The sequence below is a fragment of the Frieseomelitta varia genome, unplaced genomic scaffold (assembly GCF_011392965.1).
Source record: "Frieseomelitta varia isolate USP_RPSP 00005682 unplaced genomic scaffold, Fvar_1.2 scaffold_277, whole genome shotgun sequence".
Lineage (NCBI taxonomy): Eukaryota > Metazoa > Arthropoda > Insecta > Hymenoptera > Apidae > Frieseomelitta > Frieseomelitta varia.
The window spans coordinates 258789-282392 of record NW_025110009.1 but is presented as its reverse complement, the minus strand read 5'-3'; the positions used below and the strand labels follow the sequence as shown (position 1 = coordinate 282392).

The following is a 23604-nucleotide window of genomic DNA, read 5'->3' as shown; positions in this document are numbered from 1 at the left end:
AAATTGTTTAAAATGTTGATTTCTACAACACATTAAAAAATCATTGAAATCAGAGAGGAAATAACTTTTCTGTCTAAAAAATTTTAAGTGCCTATTTTTATATATATTTATATATAACATGTTTATTTAACATTTTAAGTGTTAAATAAATTATATTTAAATTACAAAGAAACAGTTTTTATATCAATTTTTGCGATAACTTGATCGCAGTTAACACTTTTAATAGTTAGGTAATTAAATAGCGAATGAAGGAATTTTTCTAATATTCAACTCTGCCTCTGACTCATGAGTTTTGATTGAATTCCAAGATTGAATTCTCGAATTTTTTATTTGAATTTCAGTTTTTTCGAACATTAAATCATTCAAAGATCAAGGGTTCACTGTAATAAATTTGAATACTTAAAAATAATTACATAAAAAAATATAATCATATTATAATTATTCTTAAGTTGTTTATTTAACATTGTTTTTATACATCTGATATTTGTAAGAAATAAAATTTCTTTATACTCACTTATCAACTTCAATATTGCAAAAATATTTATAAGATATATAATTTTTATATTGTCATGTTTCTTATATTGACATATGTTTTCATGTAAATATAAAAATTTATGGCAAACATGAATATAAAATTAAACACACAATTAAATCTATATAAGTAATTCAAAAATATCCAAATATTTTGAAATGAAAAAATATTTATGTCTTAGTCAGCAATATCATTTTCTAGTTCGCTTTCATTTTTGTCAGAATACATTTCATTATCATCAGAAGTTTCAATATCAGAAGGTTCATATTCAGACTCATCAACAGATTCTTCAGCAGATTCCTCTACAGATGAATCTTCCATTCCACTTAAAGTATCCAAAGATTCTTGTACTTTAGTTCGTTTTGAATTCTGTTTCTTACGTTTATTTGTAATATTTGTATCACTATGTTTAAATTCTATTTTATGCTGAGGATTTTTACGATAGCATCTAGTACCATAAGGACATTCTTGTCTATTATCAGATATATCATAATCAGAATCTCCAGGATGACTAAATATATTTTTATGCTGCGAACTTTTCCTGCCAAAAGATTTTTTCATAAAACATTTTAAAATAAGAAATAAATATGTAAAATTACCTATAGCATTTCTTTCCATATTTGCATTTGTTTCTTCTAAAATTATTTATTGTAGTATTGTTATATGTTTCTGATTCCTGTCCATTTGAAATATAGGATTGTGTATCTTCTACCATTGTATCTATTTCATTGTCTTCATTTGTGCAAGGTAAATCTAAATTCTCCTTAAGACTTAAAATCTGTTCACTTGTAGAAGGTTTATTGTCCTTTATATTCATATTTTGAACTTTATAATCTTCTTTAATTACAGATGATTGATCTATGTTATGATGTTCACACATTAATGTAGAGTTTAAATCCTGTATTTTATCTTCATCATTATTATATAATAAATTATTTTCATCTATAACAGTTTTTTCAACATTAATTTTATTTATATCACTATTATTATTTAATATTTTATCCAATGCACTGCATGAAGACTGTGAATTATCTCCTTCTCCTGAACAGAATCTTTTATCATTTGTAGTATTAGAATCTATATCTTCATCAGCCTATAATGTAATTATTGAGAAACGTTGGAAAGTGGATTATATCACATTATCATTTAAGATATTAATTTAATACTTTTCGTTTTAGTAGAGAGTCTTCATTATTTTCCATTCTCTCAGGCACTGATATAATTTTAAACCAACATTTATCTGGTACCAGAGTACAAACATCTCCAGGTTTTATTGGAACTGTAACACCCAATTTAAGAAGTTGCCATCTCGATGATTCAATAGACTTCATATAACATGGTGCAATCTGATACTAAAAAATAATTCCTATAGAACACTAATAAATAATACATTCAATGCATCTATACATAGCATTATTAGATAATTTACAAAAAAATATCTCTGATTCTTTTATACTTTTATGAAACACTGCATACAGAGTAATAACAAGGTTAGAATATAATAAAAGTAATAAAAAATGATTAATTTTAAAGCAATTTTAAGTAACTATTTACTTTCTTTCGTCTATTTTACATTTGCATGTTCTAATAGTTTACACTTTCCAATTACAAATTACAAGTCTCTTACAAACATTTGTGATATTAAACATATTGAAATATGAAAAAAATAGAAATACTAACTTCTTTATATATGTTTTATCTCTTTATGTAATAATAATAATAATGATAATGATAATGATAATAATGATAACAATCACAAGTTCCTCCTTACCGGTGTTATTGTCATTTCATTGTCAGATATTAAATTTATTACTGCAGCATGTTTTATAACTTGATCATCATTACACTGAAATTCAAGTTATATAAACTCAATATTTATAATTCATAATAGTTTTATGTTAAAAAGCTACAAATTTAATTTAGAGGCGATATATGAAAAAAAGCTTACACATAATAAGGTATATTCATCAACGCATGCGTGAAATATATACATATATGTTAACATATATAATATGTTAAAATTTTTAAATTTAATGTTTGATTAAATTAAAGAATAATTCAACATTAATTATTTTGTTATATTTTTCTTTTACGTAATTGCTATACTTACTCCAGTTTTTACATTTCGGCCAATAACATTGTTACCTATTTGTAAATCCACTCTTTGCACCAGGTCGTTATCTACACAAAGTATTTGTAATTTTTTCATTTCTCTTATTTATTAAATTCCCAGAAAATTTATTAAGTATATTGTATACAAAATTTTTCATATTGTGAAATCAGTTACAAAATAAAATTTCGTTGCACTAGTAGTTACAAAAAAAAAATGTAAAAACGGAAAACAAATAGAACATAATCGCAGTCGGCTAAGCAGACAGCGTTAAAAAATTTAATTAAATTAAATTTGTATGAATTACAGTTTTTTATGAATCATATATAATCATAAAAAATAAAACTTAAGTAACTACGTTTTTGGAAATAATATAATATTGGGTAAATGTGTTATAAAGAAAAATACACGACGGTAATAACAATTAAATTTGTTTCATTTATAATTACAAAGAATGTACACCTTTATAAATAAATGAAGTAAAATGCGAAAAGAATTAGAAATTTAATGCGATATCATAAAATTGTTTTAGAAAATATCTCTTAAAAAAGTCAACAAATAGGAAATGATCGGTCATTTTTATGTGCATCTGTATAGATATAATCAGCCAGACTAGTGAACCACTAGTCAACCAGTTCGCAATAAAATATTTCTTCGCATCGTTGTATCGATCTGTATTCATAATATTATATAAATTGCGTCTACAAATTTTTTCGATATAAAGGAATCTTGTTCGCTTTACGAAACGAAAAACATCTTCGAACAATACTAATAGTTAAAAAAATAAAAACTTTGTGAATTAGAAAAATTTAAGAAATATATATGTATGTTTGTCGAATGAAATAATTTTAATTAATTTAATTTATAATTAATTAATAAATTCGATACTGCGATTTCTGATCAGTACTGATCATGAAATAAAACATTATTTATTATGGACTCGTTAATTAGTTTACAATGTAGGAACATTATAAATCTCCGATTCAATAAATGAAATATAGTTTGGTATCTAACAGGCCAACCTCCGATTATTTCCGGCTTAATAACGCATACCGATATAAGAAACAGTCAATCAACAGCTTGAAAATTAATTATTCGCCTCAACACACGACATTAGCATAATTCTCACTTTCGTTACTTACAATTAGGTAATTAGTCAATGTCAGCATACGCATGTATCACAGTACATCTCGAAGAGCTTGAATGAAAAAGAGCAATGTTACATATTTATTGTTTATCGAAAAGTAGACGGTATCAAGCGTGAAGTTTCAAATAACAAAACAAAGCTTGTCAATTCTTGCCTGAAATACCGACAATTATCACGAAAGCTACGATGCTGTTATTATTGCAATAACATTTTTATGTTTATTAATTTAACATAAAAACATAATTGTTATTGTTTTTCTTTACATATTAAAACATACCTTTCAAAACAGAATTACCTCTGTCTCTCCATTAATTTTATCTGCATAAAAACAGAAATTATTAATATATACACAATACGCATATATATTGAATAATTCATTTACTTATAACATAAAGTATACGAATATACATAAAAATATCTTTTGGAATACTTTTGATAATTTTATAAAAAAATTTCAGAAAAAGTATAGTATCGCCAAGACCAGTGATTCTCAATGATTAAAATATGAATTGAATCCATAATGTTCACAATCGTAAAATATTAATGATTATTTGAATGCATGCCATGACAAATATTATTGTCCAAGAAACACTGGTTCACAATTATCTAAATCATATAGTTTACTTACTAACTTTGTATAATAATGAATAAATACGTTTTATATAATTACAATTCTGTATTTCGTTTGTATTTCGTCATTAAATTAATAATATTTTGAAAAAAATGCCCATGATAGATGAAAAAATGCATCATCGTTTCAAACTGTTTAAAAATTACAACAATACAAATCGTTTTTACATTCTGACGTTAATATTTTAACGTGTGTATATATATGTATATATATATATTTCTTTAATTATTTATTTTTATAAAGTAATAAATAGTATCGCCGTATGGAATATGCAATATGAAATACTGTCTATCATTAGAATATTCAGTAACTATTTGTTCATACATTCACAATTATTTGTTTACTGGGATAGACTTTCGTATCTGAGAACTATATAAAAATATCTATTTATTCGTTGTAAAAATGATTCATTGTTATGTTTTAATAAGAATACATAGAACCTTTGTAAATTGAATTAAAAGATATAATATTTGTCTCACAAGCTCTTTCAAAAAGCTCCATACAGAGTTATAATTAGATAGAAATCTAAAATAACTATTGTAAAAATATACAAGTTATTTTTTTAGTTAGAGTTTTAATTAATTATTTATGACCAATATTTTGTAGCTCTCAGATATAAAGTCACTTTTTACACTACGTTTTCAACTGATCGTACATCGACGATGCACTCATTATAGATTTTCAATAAAGCGAACAAGTTTCTCAGAAACATATTTGTGTAACCACATTATAGAACAAATAAAAATTTTCTTTATTTAACTTACAATCTTATTAAGGCAATTTAGTTAGCGATAACCCGACTATATACCTGAACTGCATTAACAAGAAGTGAAACATAAAGAAGATATAACATATATTTTCAGTAAATATTTCTTACAGTTAACGACATAAAAAAATAATATTTGCTAGAATTAAATTTAAAAACTGAAATAACATAAATTCTGTTTTGTATACTAGCTAATTCTCTTTTTTTTTTTGTATATAATATTACTCAAAATAAAAACAATTAATACCTAATAACACAAATATGCAAATTAAAATACTGTTTAAAATATTTTATATTTACATATTGCTCTGACTGATTACAATAGTTGCACTGTTTTTTAATCTATGCCACAAGAAGCTAACTATTTAAAATCATTTTTCTACATAATTATAACTAAATATTGGTAATATAAAATTTTTTGTCAATATATATAAGCATTTAGTATTAACACCATTCAATTGAAATTAATTTTCCTAAGTGGGTCTTATTGGAATGATTTAGTACAGTATGTAAGATCAAACATACATATGTATACATATATACATGTACACACAATTTATGTATTACTTTCGCTGGATTCTTTTATAAAATTTGTATAACATTATGAAATTTGAACGTCTTCATTGCGTTTAAAAAAGAAAAAATAAATTAGAAAAGAAGGGCAATTCACCAAAAATAACTTACCAAATAAAAATGTATTTTTAAGCAATCAATTGTTAGATGCTTTTGAAATCACCCATTTTTCAAACAACACTGGAATAATTTTCACTTGGCCATACATAATACAAGTGACGATAATGGGTATATGGTTGAAACTGCATTTTGGAAGATTGCAGTGTACGCATTAATGGGACGTATTTTTCTTCGTGCTTTGAAGATGTATTAATATCTGGTTCTGGCTATACTATGGTACCACCCCCTTCCGCAGGACTGACAACGTGGAGAGCATTTCCAACCTGTCCTATTCCTGGCTGTAATTAAAAGATGCACAAAAATTCACTACCAAACATAATTTTATTTGTCTTCAAAAAAATTCTGCAAATATTGGAAGCATTTGGAACATAAATACAATTTCTATAAGTGCACAAGAACAGCACAATAATAGCATAGAGTTATAATTAATACACAATTTAAAAATGCCTTAGCAAGGTACATACTACTATAACGAGCATATATAAAAACATAGTATACTACTTTATCCGATCAAGCAATGAACAAGTCAAAAGAACAATAAATCATTATACGTACCATGCGATAAACTTTGGGAAGACTCATCCATGATTCTCTTGCATCAGCCAAAGCATGGTACAGAACATTAATCTTTCCAATCAAAGTAAAAAATTAATGTCCCACCGGCTTAAGAAACAAGCACAAGCATCTTCCGATAAAATTATAAGACTGTCACTATAAAAGAAGCAATGCATACTATATGAAAATTATTACAAAAATTTTGAATGGTTAAACCACTATAACATAAAGGAGCATAAGGTTTTCGATGATAGAAATGCTGTATGCAAAACACCAGAAAACTGAATCTAACATTTCAAATTTATACATCTTAGAACAAAAAAATATAATATATAAGTAATATAGTCATTCAAAATATTATGGTATTGAAATAAGTTGTAAGGACTTGTATAAACATATATATATTTATAAATATATATGATTCAATTTTTCTTCTGGAGCTTCTGCATTGCATTTTGTATAAAACTCAAGCAGGAAGCAAGCAGCAATATTTCATTCAAAGTTTTACTTTATTGTACAACAAGGCAATTCATTGTTTTCAACAAAGGATTAAATGTCATATCATTATAATCCAGGATAATAGTTTAACTAAATTCATTGACTGTCTATCATTTGCTAAGCTATATAACATTTTACAGGAAAGAGAAAAAGGGTATTAAGGGGCCTGCCCTGTTACAAAATCTTATGGGGCGCAAACAATATTACTCTCAATGATGCAAATCAAATATAAATATATTCTATTTATAATCATACTAATATATTCCTTTAATATTTATATTGAATATATTTTGACCAGATGATCATTAGGCACAAATATAAATGCTGGTTTATACTATGAATGAATATACCACTTATGTTCATGATTTGTATTATAACATTTGTAATATATCACTTCCTTGATTTGTATTATTCAATACAATATTATTATGAAATAAATTTTAAAAAATAATTTTTGAATTTATATTTTTCTTAAGGATTTAAATAAAAGTATATAAGAATTAAATGTAAAATGTTGTATTTTATGTATCATGCAATAGAAAAGACCAGAAATTTTGTGAAAATAAAACATAAATTGATATATTATTTGTCCATTCATAGTATCATCCATCCATATATTTCTGTAATTGATATACAATACAGATTAAAAGATATTACTAAATCTTTAATGTATTCCAATGGCACCTTTTAATATAATATATACTGCTTTGGATAAAATGTAAAAACTAGCATTTAATTTGTAAATACAAGATAAGAAATACATTCATTCTAAAATAAGAATTTTATATACATATAAAATATATGTATATATATACACACACACATACATGTATCATATATATACATACATACATATATGATGCCACAAGAACAATGTTCATTATAATACTAAAGATGAAAAATAACAAAATCACCCTTTCATATTTTTCACATTTAATAAAGTTACGTGTCTAAAAAAAACATTTTTCACCTAATACAATTCAACAATGACAATAGAAAAATTATCCAAAGTATTATTGTATTTTTCTTTCTATTTTTCTCATTCATTAGTGATAATGATTTCAAGTTTTATTTCTATCTATATACAAATTGGAATTCATTACTAAAAAATCCTACTTCACAAAATTGCAATAACAATTGAAGATGGATTACATCATAGATCATTAGATCGCAGGGAATTAATGTTGGTGTAAGGATTGCTATGATGATGTGGCCTGTGCAGAGTGCTGCTGATGGTAAGAGGACCTACCATGTGACCAGGCCTTGCCCATGTGTAGACATATCCGTCTTGACATGCTGTTACGAAGCAATCTTCCCTAAACACTAATTCAGTCAATCTTTCGTGTGCCAACTTCTTGCACACCAGTGGTTCTAGCACTGGGCACTCATCAAATCTAGGGCACCAGGCAGTTCCTATCAATCTCATAGGATCGTCCATCACAGAACTAACCTTCTTATTTGCACCTACTAAACTTCCACTGACACTGTTCAAATTACTACTTGTATTTAAATTAGTGGTAGCTTTATCACCACTACTGTTCTGTATTATTGTGCTATTAGATGCACCACTACCTCTCATAGTGAGGCTAAAGTTCCTTTTATGATTATCACCTTTACGTTCACCAAAACCAAGGCCTGCTAACCTTTGTGTCAAAGAATTTACAGTTGACACTGCTGTATTTGTACTCATGCTATTATTACTACTATCATTATTACCACTCGCGTTTTCTTTGCAATTAATATTATTCAAATTATTATGTTTAGAATTGTTCAAATGGTGATTCGTTGTCGAACCATTTCCACTGTTGACTGTTCCAGATGTAGGAAGAGTACTAGAACCTGCTGCAGATGGCCTTTGTTTTGCACACATTGGTTGTCTTAACACATCTTCTGTGATATCCCACAAACACAACTGAGTATCTTGTGATACACTACCTAACCTATAGCATGTACCACCAGACACTCTTAATTCTGAACCACAAGAGTTTCTGTTTGAATGAATTCCTTGTGAGGTTGTAGACAAACGATTGGCCTTCTCATGGTAATGATTATGGTTATTGTGTGGTAGTGTTTCATCATCTGAACCACTAAAGTCTGGATCATGATCTCCATAGGAAGTAGTATAAGGATCAAAAGCTACTACGCTTACCCAACTATGATGACCTTGACCCCGAGCTACCACTCTCTTTTCATGAAAACTCCAAATTGTCACAAGATCATCTTCACCGCCCACAACAACATATCTTCCATCTGGAGACCAACAGACACATAAAAATCCACCAAAATAACTTCTAGCTGAACCCACTAACTCCATTGTATTATATTGAAATACTCGTAGGAATCCATCTTGGGAAACAACTGCTAAATTTGAACCACATGGGCTAAAGGCAAATTCGTTTATACAACATCCTTCTGCACCTATTACCCATCTATATAATGGATTTCTCGTAGATTTTGTTTTACAGGTATATATAGCATAACCATCCCCAGATTTAAAAGATTGATAGTGAGGGGCTGTGGTACCACATAAAAGTTCTTCATTATATAAATATAGTTGCCCAGAACTATGGGATACCAAGAAAAGATTGTTTGATCCAGGAACCCATTTTATACACGTCACTTTACTTTTATCAATCAATCTCTGAAACATTAAAAGATACACATTTTCTTATTTAATAAATAATAAATAATATATTTTTAAAAACGTCAGAAAAAGAATTATATAATTACTGACTAAATTTATTTAATTGGTCTAAAATTAATTGGATTAAAATTTAAATAAAATTTACAATAATTATTAGACGTGAATAATGCTAAATATATTTTAGTGTAGCATAGAGTATTAAGTCATTAAACTATTATAATAACTAACATCTTTATTAATCATGTTTCAATAAAATAAGATATTCATGTCATAAAAATTGGATAAAATACTAACAATATTTTGGCATAAGTTTTTTAGTAATAATTCTATCATACAAATTATTGTTATATATTGTTTACATTTAATAAATGAATTCTGACAATTTTAGGATTGTACCATGTACCATTTTTACAATCTCCTTACATATTCAGAAAATTTAATTTAGACCATATATCATATTCATACATTGATATAATTTGTCATTTTTAACATAACAAATTACTTACATCTTCATTATATAATTTACTGAGTTCCTTTTTTATTGGATCTATCAGTTGAATTTGACCTGTAGAAAAACCAACCAATAATGGTGCACTATCCGCAGTTGCAGTTGTTTGATTGAAATTATGGCAAGTTGGATTAGTTCCTTTGTATAATTTTTTGTCCACTGGTTTATTTAAGTCCACAGCCTGAAATATTTTCATATACAATTAACTCATTGTATATTTTAATAACTTATTAGAACTAAGATACATCATACTTAACAAATTTGATTTATTATATCTATTATAATATTTAAATTAGTTATATCTATATAAAAGTTTATTAAAATCAATGTTTCAAAATTAATAATAAAAACGTTTACATTAAATATTTGCATTATAATTATGTATAAATACTGATTATAAATTTTTTACACATACTAATATTTTACCAATTAGTATATAGTTACTTAATAAGTTAAATATTTAAGTAATAAGAAGTTAAATATTTAACTGGTTAAGCTTAAAAAAAAGAGAAAGAGAAGAAAAATGAAAGAGAGATGACACTAATATTATAGTTTAAATGTAGTACTAATAAAAAAGTAATTATAGATAAAATAATTAACGTATCTGACGTTAAATCAATCCTCTAATTAGAAATAAGTTTAATATAGTTTTAGATGCAGTTAATATATAAAGTAGAGGTAACTCTATGTTAGGTGTGGTGATGATACAAAGATGGAGTCGATACGCGTTTTCGAGGTTAGGTTTCAATGAATCCATGCTCAATTAAATATAAAGATAATAACAAATGTATTAGTTACGAAAAAAATTCGAATTACCTTTTTAACTCCTCGATAGACATAAACATAAAGCTCTTTGCCAAAATTGAAACACATTCGGTCACCAAGTCCTTGTGTACCCGTGGGATCTGCTGGATCCGGTAAAGTTACGAAAGACACCCTAACGGATGCACTTCCTTGACTATTCGTGTAACCGACCCTGTTTGGTCTTGAGTACTCCGACAAAGTCATTAGCTTGTAAGTTCCTTCCCGCGTGACAAACTGTGTTTTCAAGTCCTCCTTCCCTCCTCCATCCAACTGCACAGCCATCTTACCACCAGCGGTGCGACGGAGGAGCTCATCAGACACGAAAAAACTTGCGTTGGTTTCTGCCTTTCTACACGTCTGTCAATAATTTCTCCTCGGAGAGCTTACAAAAGCTGTCAAACACCAACTAGGCAGTCCCTTGTATTGAAAAACTTCCAGATAATCACAGCTTACCGGTTCTGCATACAACCGCTGCTAAGGGCGCTCCAAGTTCTATATCGAAACTGCCCGTCGTGCATTTACGACCCGCAGCTCATACTCTCAACCTCGTATAGGATAACTCCGTCCCCACCATGCCCCTGATATTCCCTTTACCTCCATGTGATAAGCAATGTGTAACGTAAAAATGAATTCGTATACATTGAATGAGTATTTTAAAAAAGAAATTTCAAATATTTAACTTGAAATATACATATGTATATATGTATATATATCGTAAGAAAAATTACGTATCGGCATATTCTGTTGAAAATCTCAATAATATCTATCTACATGCGTATAAATCGTTAGTAATTTTAATATATTTTTAACAATATCAAGATGATGTTAGATCATATAGAGTAAGATTTTTATAAAATAGCGATATAACGTAATATCTAATACGATCGGATATGTTGTATGTGTCCCATTAATATACGTATAATTATTCTGAATATTTTCAATTTTTTGTAATTCAACGTTGCGATAAAAAAATTAAATAAAATTAAAGAATGCACGGCACTGTGAGCGCTGTGTTATTATTGCGCGCGCAGCATTGCCTGAATTCGTTGACTCTGACAGCCTGTCAGGAACCGGATATTTTGTAAACAACCCGAGCAAAGGGTTAATTAATTTTGTCCACTTTTTTCTACTTCCTGCATTTGCCTTATTTCACCTTATGAAGAATGCATATTCAATTATCACGGACCATTTTAAACTATGGGTGTTAATCATGTCCCAGATAGCCGGTAGTAAAAAAATGGTATGAGTATTTCTTTTTAATATGACAAACTATACAATACAATATTTATCAAAATATATTATCAATATAAATATCAAAAGCTTATATATTTTTTTGTTATTTATCAGTTGTCGACTACTTGAAATTCTGATTCGCATGATTGTAGACAGGAAAAATGGCAATTAAAAAATTCAGTTAAACACGATAATTTATCTATTAAAATCATTAGTCACGTGATCTAGATAACTGAGAATTTGCTTTAAAGGTTTCTTCCGGTTTTCCGAGTGGTAATTAATTTCTAACTGAAAATGAATTCAAATCTTGATTCGTTGTTTTATGTATATACGAGTATTTAACGACACATTATGTACTTAATAAAATTTTGTTTAACGACAGCCACAACTATTTATAAGTATGTATGATAATTATATGTCATTATTTATTATAAGTTTTTTAATTCAAATATAATGTCTATTAGCATTAAATAGTAGAAATAAAATATAAAGTATTATTACATACGATTATTAATTAATTAATAATTAATATAAAATTATATTAGAAAATACGTATTACATATAAATGACAAAAATATTGTTTTTTACTTTATACTATCTCGTCTATAAAATATATCTAATGTGACAAATAGTTTTTTGAAAGTGAAGGAATAAATTATATTATTGAATAATATAGTGAAGTGCATGCAATTTAACCTCGACGTTTATAACCTATCTAAAATTTGAAAAACATATCGTGTATAATCAGATTGTGAGACTGGGTATTATAAGTTAAAATCTTATATACTTCTTCAAATATATATTATAGTTTAATTTAGATATGTAATTTATCTAATTATAAATGTGTATATATTCATCTATGTGTATACTGTTCTAAACATTAATATTCATAGATTTTAAAAACATCGACAGAGACACGTGAGTGAATTTTTGTTTATTACTTAGAAAAGTTTTGTTAATGTGGATTGTTAATTAATATACGGATCGTTTAATAATAATGGTACGTAATAAAAGACCAGTTCGTGGAGGAAAAAGAAAATTTCACCGGTTTGATAATCAACCGAAGCCGAAAAAAGGTAAATTTAACCTAAAAGAGGCTTCATATGTCAAAGATCGCAATGCAAAAAATAAAGAAATCGAGAAACGTAGACAAATGTTGGAAGAAGAAAAATTACAACAACAACAAAACGCAGAAAGTGACGATTCTGGCGATGAACAAGAAAATCCATTACAAAATTTATTATCTTCATTTTCGAATACTACCAATTTACAAGTAACTGCTATTGAATCTAATTCAGAAAGTGAGAATTCTAGTGATGATATTGAAGAAAATGATAAAGTTAGTGACAATTTAGAAGTTCACTCTAACAATACAGACGAAGAAGCAGAGTTGATGAGTGATAATGAAGAAATAAAAATGAAAGAGGTCGACGAAGAAGATCCCGAAACTGCTAAAGAAGATGCTGGTTATTTAGAAGATCCATTTTCAATTCATCTCCACAATGATTTGAGTGATGAACTTTATAAAGCAGTTTCTAATGTTCCACAAATTATGGAAACACAAAAGATCACGTGGCCCGTTTTAGGCAATCTTATGTGCCAAATACCAAAATCCTTAGATGATACAAAAGACACAATGAAAGAATCAAAGATTTCTGTTTTAGAAAATAAACAGTTTGCACAGTATTGTACTATTCCTCAATTGATTGATAATGTAAATTGGAATAAATTATACATAAAGTCTCAAATTCAAGATAATCTTGCCAAAGCAAATTATTCAAATATAAAGGATAATGTGAATATAGATTCATCTCCTTTGACTCCTTTACAAAGGGAATTATTTTCAATAATAAATAATTATCAAGATTTATATTATCCTGAAAGGACATTTTCTAATACAGATCAAATAAGATTTATATATTGTTTACATGCAATTAATCACGTGTTGAAAACACGAACAAAGGTATTGCACCATAACACAAAAATAACAAAGTCAAAATGTACAAACATGGCAGAAGTACCAGATGAGTATAGAGATCAAGGTCTAGTGAGACCAAAAGTTTTAATAATAGTTCCTTTTAGGCATTCATGTCTAAAAATTGTCGAATCATTAATATCTATTCTAATCGGAGAAGATAAAGGTGGCTCGGTAATGAATAAAAATAGATTTATGGAAGATTTCAGTGGTAACGAATTAATAATGCCGAAAAAAAATCCAAAACCTGAAGATTATGAATTGACATTTCAAGGAAATACAGATGATACCTTTAAGATAGGAATTGCTATTACAAAAAAGACTTTAAAACTATATTCAGAGTTTTACTCTTCTGATATAATAATTTCATCCTTATTAGGTTTAAGAATATTAATAGGTGCAGAAGGTGAAGCAGATAGAGATTATGATTTCTTGGCATCGATAGAATTATTGATTCTTGACCAAGCAGAATTGTTTTTAATGCAAAACTGGGATCACATGATACATGTATTAAATCATTTACATTTACAACCAAAAGAATCTCATGGAACAGATTTTTCTAGAATAAGAAGTTGGTGTGCACATGGATGGACTAAATACTATAGACAGACATTAATATTTTCAAGTATTCATGTACCTGAGATTTATGGAATATTTAATAAGAAATGTTACAATTATGCAGGGAAAGTAAAAATAATAAATCCTATTTCTTCTGGATCTATTTGTCAAGTAGTTGTACAAATTCCACAAGTGTTTCACAGATTCAATGCTTCCAGTCATTCTCAAGCTTTGGAATGTAGAATGGAATTCTTTATATCAACTATACTTCCTCAATATAAGGATAGAATAATGAATCATACATTAATTTTTATACCATCTTACTTTGATTTTGTGAAATTACGAAATTATTTAAAAAAAGAAGAATATAATTTTGTGCAAATTTGTGAATATTCCAAAGATGCAAAAGTAGCAAGAGCAAGAGACATGTTCTTCCACAGTGATGCACATTTTCTTTTATATTCGGAACGATTTCACTTTTACCGTAGAATAAGAGTGAAAGGTATAAGACACATTATATTTTATGCACCACCAATCTTCTCTCAATTTTACACAGAAATGTGTAATTTAATGCAAGAAGCCTATCAAAATCCACAATCAGGTTCTGAAAGTAACATGACGGTTACTATTTTATATTGTAAATACGATATTATGCAGCTTTCTGCAATTGTAGGAGCTGAAAGAGCAAATAAAATGCTTGGATCAGAAAAATCTATCCACATGCTTATGACTGGTGAATAGAATATATAAAGTATGTAAATATATTTTGTATATTTATATCTGTATTAAATGTTATTAATATTGTAGCTATTAAAATTATTAAATATGTAAAAATTTATTATAAAAACTTATAGTTTTATTATTAATAACGAAAAACGTCTTTATCTTAGCTATTTTTCTTAATTTTTTTATTAACATACGATTCTTAAATGTATCGAAAGAAATACAATCTTACAGTTACAGTTGTTCAAAACGATCTTGTTCACGAAAATCATTTTATTGTTTGAATTGTATAATTTCGCAATATTAAGATTATTTTAGTAAATAATCATAATTTGTTTCAAAAATATTCTTTTAATATTTTATAATTATTTTATTAGTATTGACTAAATACTTGTTATATAAGTATCACGATAAAACTAAAAGTCTTGACAGTAAAATTTAATTCTTTTTTTAATCATTTTTAATACTCTTCTAGGAAATTAATTAACGTTAGAATGCATTTTAGTAGATATTTCTTTGGTTTCTGTACTTAAACTAGTTTGTAAATCCTCGAATGTTGTTGGCAAAGGAGTAGTAGACGATTCAGCAATCTCTGTTAAAATAGTTAACAAATCCTTTTGTCGTGGAGTGGTTGTGACTTCTGACAGAGAACTTTGCTCGTTCGCCACAGTTAATAATTTTATCGTCATTTTTTCTGTCTGCGTTTCTGAAAAAGGAAAAAATAATTTTGATTTTATCGCCTTGAATTAGCCTCTATAATGATTAGCAATTTTGAAGTAATGAATTACGTATTTCTATATCATTGAATGTGTATTAACGCGATAACTAATTAGTTCAGAATTTGAACAAGAAGTCGATTTTAAAACGAATAATATCACAACAATTGAAGGATTTTAGTTATTTAAATCCTATTTTTACCATTCATGATAGAGGGAGTGGTGTGAAAATTTGATAATTTTATATTAGTACATTCTGGTTTTGTTCTCATCGTGATAGTAACGTCTTTAGGATCCCATAAAAATGTATAATACAATGATAATAAGATAGCTGCCATGCTAACAAATATAACATAGGCCACCACCGTCAATACTCGTACCACCTTTTGTTTGTGCTTTGGCTCATAGAGCTTGTCTTTCCTTTCGTCGCCTGCAAATCGGATTTCATTGCCTGCTGGTTTATGATCACGATTTCCCAATGTACGACTGATGCTTGCCATCACGTTTTGAGCGCTCATTTTGCGCGGTAGTTGCATCCTCAACGTGTTGATATTTCAAAGAAATTTTTTCTCGATTTCGATCATTAAGTTTATAAATAGGATTTATGAACTTTCAGTTCTGATATAAAATTTCAGTACAACATTATAACGTTTCTGTTTCTATTAACCGCAAAGTCGTAAAAGGGCCGCAAACCATGGTGTTTCGATGTAAGGTTTCAAAGGGAATATCCAAAAAGACATCGTTTTCATCGAATATTACGTATTTGTAATTTTCTTGCTCCTCTATATTTACGAACGGTCAGTTAGGTTTGCGAGAATATTACTGCAAATTCCGCAGTTTAAATATATCTTGTGTTCAACACTCTTACGCAGAACGCTTTCGTATCCGACAGGTTACGTGTTTGATCGAATGTTTTCTACGATTTTCCACAAATATTTTCGCAGTCCATGTATTATCAATACGAATTCGAATTCATTTTTATCGATTCTCGAATTTTCGTAAGCGGTTTGGTTTACCGGTTGGGCGTTTCCAAGCGGAAAGATGTAGTGGCAAGAAAGTGTTTAAACTTCACGATAATTTATCAAAAATGAAATCAGTTCTCGAAAATGTAATATTCAAAGGATTTTCATCCACGTTTTCATTATCCTACAACTATTTTTGTTTCTTAACTAGCGGATCAACGGTTCTCACTAATACAACTGCTAAAACAGACTCGTCCAACAATATGTATCAACGGGTTTTCATTGCGCAAGTCTCAGAACCATGACTCATTGTGCTTCGTTTTTCAAACTTTAAGGGTTGCTCAACTTTACAGGATTCATTGACAAAAACGTCCTTAAATCAATGTAGTAAACACAGATTCATTATATCTATTCACCACCAATCGAAATCTTTCTCCCTATGTTTTCTGATATGTACATGCTTATTTTGATTTACCCATGATTGAAACATTGCCTCTAAGTGGAATAATATTTTGTTTATTTTAGTTTTTTTTTAGTTAATAGAGATAGTAAAAGTTTAAATGATAAGAATTTCTCTATCTGATACATATATAAAATAATATATCAAATTAAAAAATGTTCGATAAGATATAGTATAAGTATATCGATTTCGAATTGAAGTGCTTCCGTAGAAGTGACAAAGAAACGATTAAAAATGTTGCACAACCACTTTACGTAAGTTTGAGCTATTTTAAAATTAATACTTAGACATGTCACACTAAATAGGATATATTCACAAAGAGTTCCATTTAGGTAAATGCGATCGTTTCGATGGATATAATTCGAAGGTTACAAATGGTAAGAATAGAGCCCATAAACTTTAGTTAGTCAAAGCTAACGGAGTTTTCCCTTAAGAGTAAGGCGACACTGAGGATATTCTCGTTTTACAGGGAAGGCACGCCTTTATTTTAATAGCATTTACTAAAATTGTTCTTCAATCATTTCTCAGATAAAGAGGTCATTATTCGATGAAGATTTCATATATCTTCAAAAAAGTTTTAAAAAGAAATAGTGGGGATCATTTTTAAATATTATATTCAAATATATTATTTGAAAAGGAGATGAATTTACAAATAAAATTGTTAAAATCAAAAATAGATTAGACAAGATTTGTTCAAAGAAATTGCAAGATCTTTGTAACGATGCAACGTTAAAGAAGCCATAATGGATCGACCTGACCCTGTTCTGGTCATTACGTGGACAATACGGATAATCATCGTAGGCCAATCCACTGACTATTTTCTTTCTAAGGTTTTAATTCACGTTTTTTGTCAGAGTTGTATGAAATATTCGTATACTTTCCTTTGAAATATAATTGTATGTAAGTATATACTTACGCGCTTGTAGAAAAACTAAATAACAATCATGTTTGTCATTCAAATAAATTATAAAATATATGCTACCAGTACTATATATTTGGAAGGGTAATACGATTGAAATGTAAAAAAGCAAATTATAGAAAATTTATTTACCTTTGAACTTCAACGCAATGTTTGCTAGTTTTACTGACGATTGATTTGATTGTTCAGGATGTTCTGGATGATTTGCAAATTCCGAATTACGGAAAAAATCTAAGGTTGATTGTTCATTTAAATCGGTTGCTTGACTTATATTGTTAACATTATATGTACGATCTTCTCTACTTTTTTGGATATCAAGATCTTCTTCATTATTTATCGCTGGATATTGAGGCGTTTTAACTTTTACACTTTTTTTATTAGGCGTATCTGCTTCTGAGTTAAAATTTGACAAAACATCCTTTTTGTATTGATTGGTAACTATGTTTCTCATTAAACTGTGATTTAATCGAAAAATATCTCGAGACGTCTCGTACACGGAATGGTTTCTGGTATTCGTAAAATGATCATTATTCACTTCATCTCCAGAAATAGTCGAAGACTCCAGTATCTGAGATGTACCATTATTACCGAACATACGATTCATAATTTTAGAGGAATTTCTTGCATCTTTTCCACTCGATCTTCTCGTCAAGTTCATCGTCTTTTCTTTTTTCGACGTGGTATAATTTAAAGAATTAGATGTCCGGTTTTCTTGAGCGGAATTTTGAACAGAAGACTTTGAATCATTGATTTTATTTTTGAAAGACTCGATTAGAGACTTTCTTAATAGAAACAAAGATTCTTTCAAGTTTTCACGATTCTTTGAATGATCGTTATTGACAAATGTTTCTGCATCATCAAAACGATTAGAGAACGAAATGTATGTAGCATTAGCGTGCTGTCCAGGTTTACTTGGTTCATCTTGGATAATTTCTTGATCGCTTATTAAAAATTGTATTTCGGGATCGGAAAGTTGACTTGGTCTTCGCAAAAGTCGTGGATTAGGTGGTTCCCAAAGAAATAAGTAATACGCACTTAAAACGATGGCTACGAAACTTACTGAGAACATATAAGCCATCACAGTGACCAAACGTATTATTTTTTTGGTGCCTTGATTTTCATATATATCGTCTTTCTTCGAGGCTTCACCACCAGGTCCCTCCTGAGCAGCCCCATCGCTATTTTCTTCCTTACTCATCGTAACTCGATTTTTTCTTTTTTTTTTTAACTTTAGCACAAACTACAAATTACAATTTCGATTCAATTTCTTTTAATTGTATATCCATTTTCTTAATTTTTCTTTTTATTCCCATTTCTTTTAATTCTTGCCTATCGTTGCCACCTTACAGAAATATAAATTTCACAGTGATTTTAGGAAAAATTCCACTGAATCGACTCACATATACAACCAAAACCGAGATGTATTAGGAAATCTTCTTCATTAATTTTTAATGTTTAATTTTAGAAACGTATAAATGTAGATTATGCAGTCGATGTTTATTTTTCAATGTATTCGTTTACTGTTACACTTGCAGGTAAAAATAAGAAATGAAAGCTAGTGTATCGTAGGACGCGCTTCGGCAGCAAAAGCTCGTAAGACTGTTCTGAACAAACGTCCGTCGAAAAGTTTCTTCCTTCGCCACGTGTTCAAACCATGCGCAAGCGTCCTTAAGCTAATACGTAACATATACAAGATTACCTTTCGTTCGTAATTTATTTGACGCTTATTCAATATCTCAGTAAGGTCTAAAGATATTTTTATTGAAATATGATAACCTTTATATTTGATCAGCATTTCCAAATATTTGTAAACTTAGATTTTCAATCGTTTTTAGAATTCAATCGTTTCGTCCCAATTTTGAGCATCCCAAACGTCAGTGTTTTTTTGCACCAATAAAGTTTGAGAGAGTTCAGAATCTTCTGAGTCTTTTCCCGAATTTTTCTCCTTCTGTTCGCATTGTAACACTGATTTTTCTAACACTACTGTTTCTGAGGATTTTGATGTTTTGTTTGTCCACGAATACATCAACCTTTCATTTTCTTCTACCTGGTCGTGCAAAGTATTTTTGCTACAATGCGAAAACGATTGTTTCATATTATTACAGTTACATGTTTTTAAAGAAGTATTAACAGCGATTGAATTTTTTTCAAACTGATTGTTCTCGAAAGTTTTCGTACTGCAAGCATCATCTTGCTGTTGCTTCGAAAGATTCTAAAAACATTTTAGACAACTTAATCATCTTAAACAGAATTTATAATTATTTCTTATATGAAATAATGAATTACTTCAGAAAGCGAGTTTGATTGCGATGATAAATTATGTGAATTCGAGTCTCGAAATTGCCCAGAATTTTCATCGATTGGAGGACTTGCTGTGTATTGTAGATTTGGAACACATTGCTGACTGCTCAGAATTGCAAAAATTTGCGTCAACAAATCATTTGAACCTTCGGAGCAAAGTATTGGAATTGTCGTTTGAATACTTTGTCGTGCAATCAATGAATTTAATGCCGGCATCAATGCCGGAGCGTAAAGTAATACTGCAAGTCTGTGAAATAGGAATCAAAATATGAAGAGGGATTAAAAATTTCTTGTACTACTCCTTGTGCCATACCTTAATAATTGAATGGTAAAACCATTGGGATCCAACATAGAATTCCACGTGAGAGGTTGCATAATAGGTGTGTAAGCCGTATGAACATTACTACGTGGAGTTGGAATTTTTTTATGTAGTTCTTTCTTCTGTTTCTGTACTGTGCGCGTGAATTGTCTCGAGGAATCGTTTATATAACACGTTCTTTCACAGGATAACTTCTTCGCGTGGTTGTTCCAGTAATTGCGATTACTTTGAGGTATTTGACGAACATCGAAATTATCTTTTCGATGCGCATCTGTATTTTCGAAAAATTTGTTTCTTTTAAACATGCATTTTTCTCTGGCAGGAATATTCTGTTGTTGACAGTAGAATGTAGATTGATCGGAAATATCGCTATTAAACTTTGATCCCATTACTGGTCGAAATTCTGGAGCATATACAGTAGGTTCAGTCTGCGTATGATCTTCATGTTTGACATCGAAGTTAGTGTAGTACGACGTTTCCGGTTCATGTTTCTTGTCGAAGCTTTGGCATGCTTCCATCGACGTCTTTACGTCGTTGATAATTACAATAATTCCGAATCATTTATAAAATAAAATAGTCTTCGTGTATCTTATTATATTTAATTAGTCTAGCTTAGTAAAGAACTTGCGATCTTAATACCTTCTGTGTTTCGAAGCCACCAAAATGTTTTCTCGGTTTACCAAAAATAATTTTCGAGTCATCAGAATCAGGCTTATGGATTTTGTTATTCACCTAAAAATACATTAAGAAATATATTTTAATCGTATATTTTGATATTATTCGATATCAAATACTTTAGAATTAATTTGTTTGTATTTCAATGAATTGGTCAATTGAGTTGAATCCTGTGGGAGAATCACAGCAATATTGTGCATCGAACAAACTGCAGTTGAATTGCCAGTTAATATTTGTCGTTGAAACGTGTTACTATCAGGCTCTTTTATAGGGTAAATATCATTCTGTTGATTCTGAAAGAACGTATCAGAAGTGCGGACAATCGTGTTTTAACTTGTTAATTTTTTAACGAATACCTGTGACGAATTTTTGTATTTCATACAGTCTGGATCACCTAAAATCTTGCTAATTGAATCTTTATTTTTTTTCATATGTTTTCTTCTTGATAAAATCTTATTTTGCTCTTGATTTCTTTTATATTGATTTTTTGAAGAGGTTTCAAAAAGATGTCCATATTTTGTAAGGGAACATTGTTTCCAATTTACATCTGTTTGCGACTTTAGAAGAATGAAATTAAACATGAATAGAAGAAAGTTAGGATTAGATAATTAGAAAGATAAATGATTAAAATACCGATTGATGTATGGTATTGATGTTACGCATAATTACAGGAATCAACATTTTTGTTCTTGTTAATTCTCTTTCCATGATTAGGTATCTTTCTTTCATTTGCCTTATATATTCCAATAAATATCGATTAGGTATGTTCCCAGGATTACTAAAGTATAATTAACAATTTATCATATATTACTTTCTGACAATTTGTTTAAATTAATAAAACCAATTTCTTATACATATACTTATGCATACACTAACGTTCGTAAATATAAATTATTTGGTTGACCATGATCATCTTCCAGAAGAATGAAATTTAAATCAAACATCAATCCATCATTTCTTAAAGATGGTATATTCACTAGTGAATTAAATGGTACATTCTGCCTTTGGTTTGCGGAAAATTGCCGAATATATTCGTTACGTCTTTCATTATATTGATTATCTACAGATTCTAAAAATGTTTGTCGTCCAAACATACTTGTTAATTTTATTCAAACGAATTTACAACGAATTTTGATGAATTTCGATTATAAACGAAATTATTTTGTATAATCTATTATATAGGTTGTGTTTTCCATTGTATGTTCCATTTTCTTTTTCTTTTTTTTTTTTTCTTTTTAAGTATGAAGCTATTCTATTTAAGAAATTTGAGCATCGATTTAAAATTGCCAGCAGCTACAGATTATTATATTTGAATACCTTTCATATTATAAAAATCTTTTTAAAGATTCAATCAACAAACAATCTATATTTAACAATTGTATATGGCACTTAATGGGACAATATTACATAAATATATATATGTATGTGTACAGATTTATTTCGTATTTTAAAAATAAAGTTCGAGGCTTCATGTGTATATTTGTTCAACATGATTAATGTCAGCACGAATACAGAAATTTAGTATTCTTGGATTATTAGCGATTATATTAGCATTTTACTTTTACAAACTTTTGTTTAATTTTTTAAATTTGTACATACATTATATTTGTATAAATTATATTTTATATAATTATACATTATATTTGTATAAATATAATGTATGTACAAATTTAAAAGTATATATATATATGTTTACTTTTTAAATTTACATACACATACATATGTTTACTATTATCCTTGTATTTCAAAATGAATCAAAATATTTATTAAATAAAATCATTAATAAGTACATTTTGAATATATTACTATATTAAATGTTTTTCAATTAATTTGAAATTGGTCAAATTTCGTATGATGTTTATGTACAATTTCTGT

General features: G+C 28.4%; 5 protein-coding genes across 14 annotated transcripts; 1 reads left to right on the top strand and 4 right to left on the bottom strand.

Moving 5' to 3' along the window:
* Positions 1-309: 309 nt before the first annotated feature.
* On the bottom strand, positions 310-2741 carry LOC122529067 (aprataxin and PNK-like factor). Of its 7 annotated transcripts, none has more exons than XM_043654840.1 (5): positions 2643-2741; positions 2304-2378; positions 1699-1884; positions 1132-1625; positions 310-1073 (listed from the first exon to the last, which is right to left on the bottom strand). In XM_043654840.1, exons 1-5 carry the CDS (start codon positions 2739-2741, stop codon positions 710-712), a joined length of 1218 nt encoding a protein of 405 aa, XP_043510775.1. In that variant the 3' UTR covers positions 310-709. The 7 variants fall into 7 exon arrangements, with proteins under 7 accessions (XP_043510775.1, XP_043510778.1, XP_043510777.1 ...); XM_043654843.1 differs by having other exon boundaries at positions 1699-1878; positions 2643-2713; XM_043654842.1 differs by lacking the exon at positions 2643-2741 and adding an exon at positions 2481-2561 and having other exon boundaries at positions 1699-1878.
* Positions 2742-3555: 814 nt separating this feature from the next.
* Positions 3556-11437, bottom strand: LOC122529066 (WD repeat-containing protein 20). Of its 4 annotated transcripts, none has more exons than XR_006306737.1 (5): positions 10901-11437; positions 10083-10265; positions 8182-9573; positions 6435-6590; positions 3556-6157 (listed from the first exon to the last, which is right to left on the bottom strand). XR_006306737.1 is itself a non-coding variant. In XM_043654839.1 (4 exons), exons 1-4 carry the CDS (start codon positions 11168-11170, stop codon positions 6086-6088), a joined length of 1917 nt encoding a protein of 638 aa, XP_043510774.1. In that variant the 5' UTR covers positions 11171-11437; the 3' UTR covers positions 3556-6085. The 4 variants fall into 4 exon arrangements, 2 of the variants coding, with proteins under 2 accessions (XP_043510774.1, XP_043510773.1); XR_006306736.1 differs by lacking the exon at positions 6435-6590 and having other exon boundaries at positions 3556-4107; positions 5871-6157; XM_043654839.1 differs by lacking the exon at positions 6435-6590.
* Positions 11438-12722: 1285 nt separating this feature from the next.
* Positions 12723-15501, top strand: LOC122529041 (U3 small nucleolar RNA-associated protein 25 homolog). The gene has a single exon (XM_043654783.1). The coding sequence runs from the start codon at positions 13119-13121 to the stop codon at positions 15393-15395; it is 2277 nt and encodes a 758-aa protein (XP_043510718.1). The 5' UTR covers positions 12723-13118; the 3' UTR covers positions 15396-15501.
* Positions 15502-15545: 44 nt separating this feature from the next.
* LOC122529048 lies at positions 15546-20048 on the bottom strand. Its single transcript, XM_043654806.1, has 2 exons — positions 18567-20048; positions 15546-16083 (listed from the first exon to the last, which is right to left on the bottom strand). The coding sequence occupies exons 1-2, from the start codon at positions 19630-19632 to the stop codon at positions 15857-15859; spliced, it is 1293 nt and encodes a 430-aa protein (XP_043510741.1). The 5' UTR covers positions 19633-20048; the 3' UTR covers positions 15546-15856.
* Positions 20049-20255: 207 nt separating this feature from the next.
* Positions 20256-22823, bottom strand: LOC122529076. The gene is given in 9 exon segments (XM_043654859.1): positions 20256-20282; positions 20284-20646; positions 20721-20982; positions 21049-21578; positions 21694-21786; positions 21849-22022; positions 22086-22286; positions 22363-22507; positions 22606-22823. Coding segments are annotated over 9 exon segments (2013 nt in total).
* Between the last annotated feature and the right edge of the window lie 781 nt (positions 22824-23604).

Coding starts and splice junctions, on each gene's coding strand:
- LOC122529067 (XM_043654840.1), bottom strand. CDS start 2,741: ATGAAAAAATTACAAATACTTTGTGTAGATAACGACCTGGTGCAAAGA. Junction 1,885..2,303: donor ATGAAATGACAATAACACCG/GTAAGGAGGAAC, acceptor ATTATTTTTTAG/TATCAGATTGCACCATGTTA. Junction 1,626..1,698: donor ACTCTCTACTAAAACGAAAA/GTATTAAATTAA, acceptor ATTACATTATAG/GCTGATGAAGATATAGATTC.
- LOC122529066 (XM_043654838.1), bottom strand. CDS start 11,170: ATGGCTGTGCAGTTGGATGGAGGAGGGAAGGAGGACTTGAAAACACAG. Junction 10,266..10,900: donor TCTATCGAGGAGTTAAAAAG/GTAATTCGAATT, acceptor AAAATATTTCAG/GCTGTGGACTTAAATAAACC. Junction 9,574..10,082: donor GTAAATTATATAATGAAGAT/GTAAGTAATTTG, acceptor TTAATGTTTCAG/AGATTGATTGATAAAAGTAA.
- LOC122529041 (XM_043654783.1), top strand. CDS start 13,119: ATGGTACGTAATAAAAGACCAGTTCGTGGAGGAAAAAGAAAATTTCAC.
- LOC122529048 (XM_043654806.1), bottom strand. CDS start 19,632: ATGAGTAAGGAAGAAAATAGCGATGGGGCTGCTCAGGAGGGACCTGGT. Junction 16,084..18,566: donor CATTGCGTTGAAGTTCAAAG/GTAAATAAATTT, acceptor TTCCTTTTTCAG/AAACGCAGACAGAAAAAATG.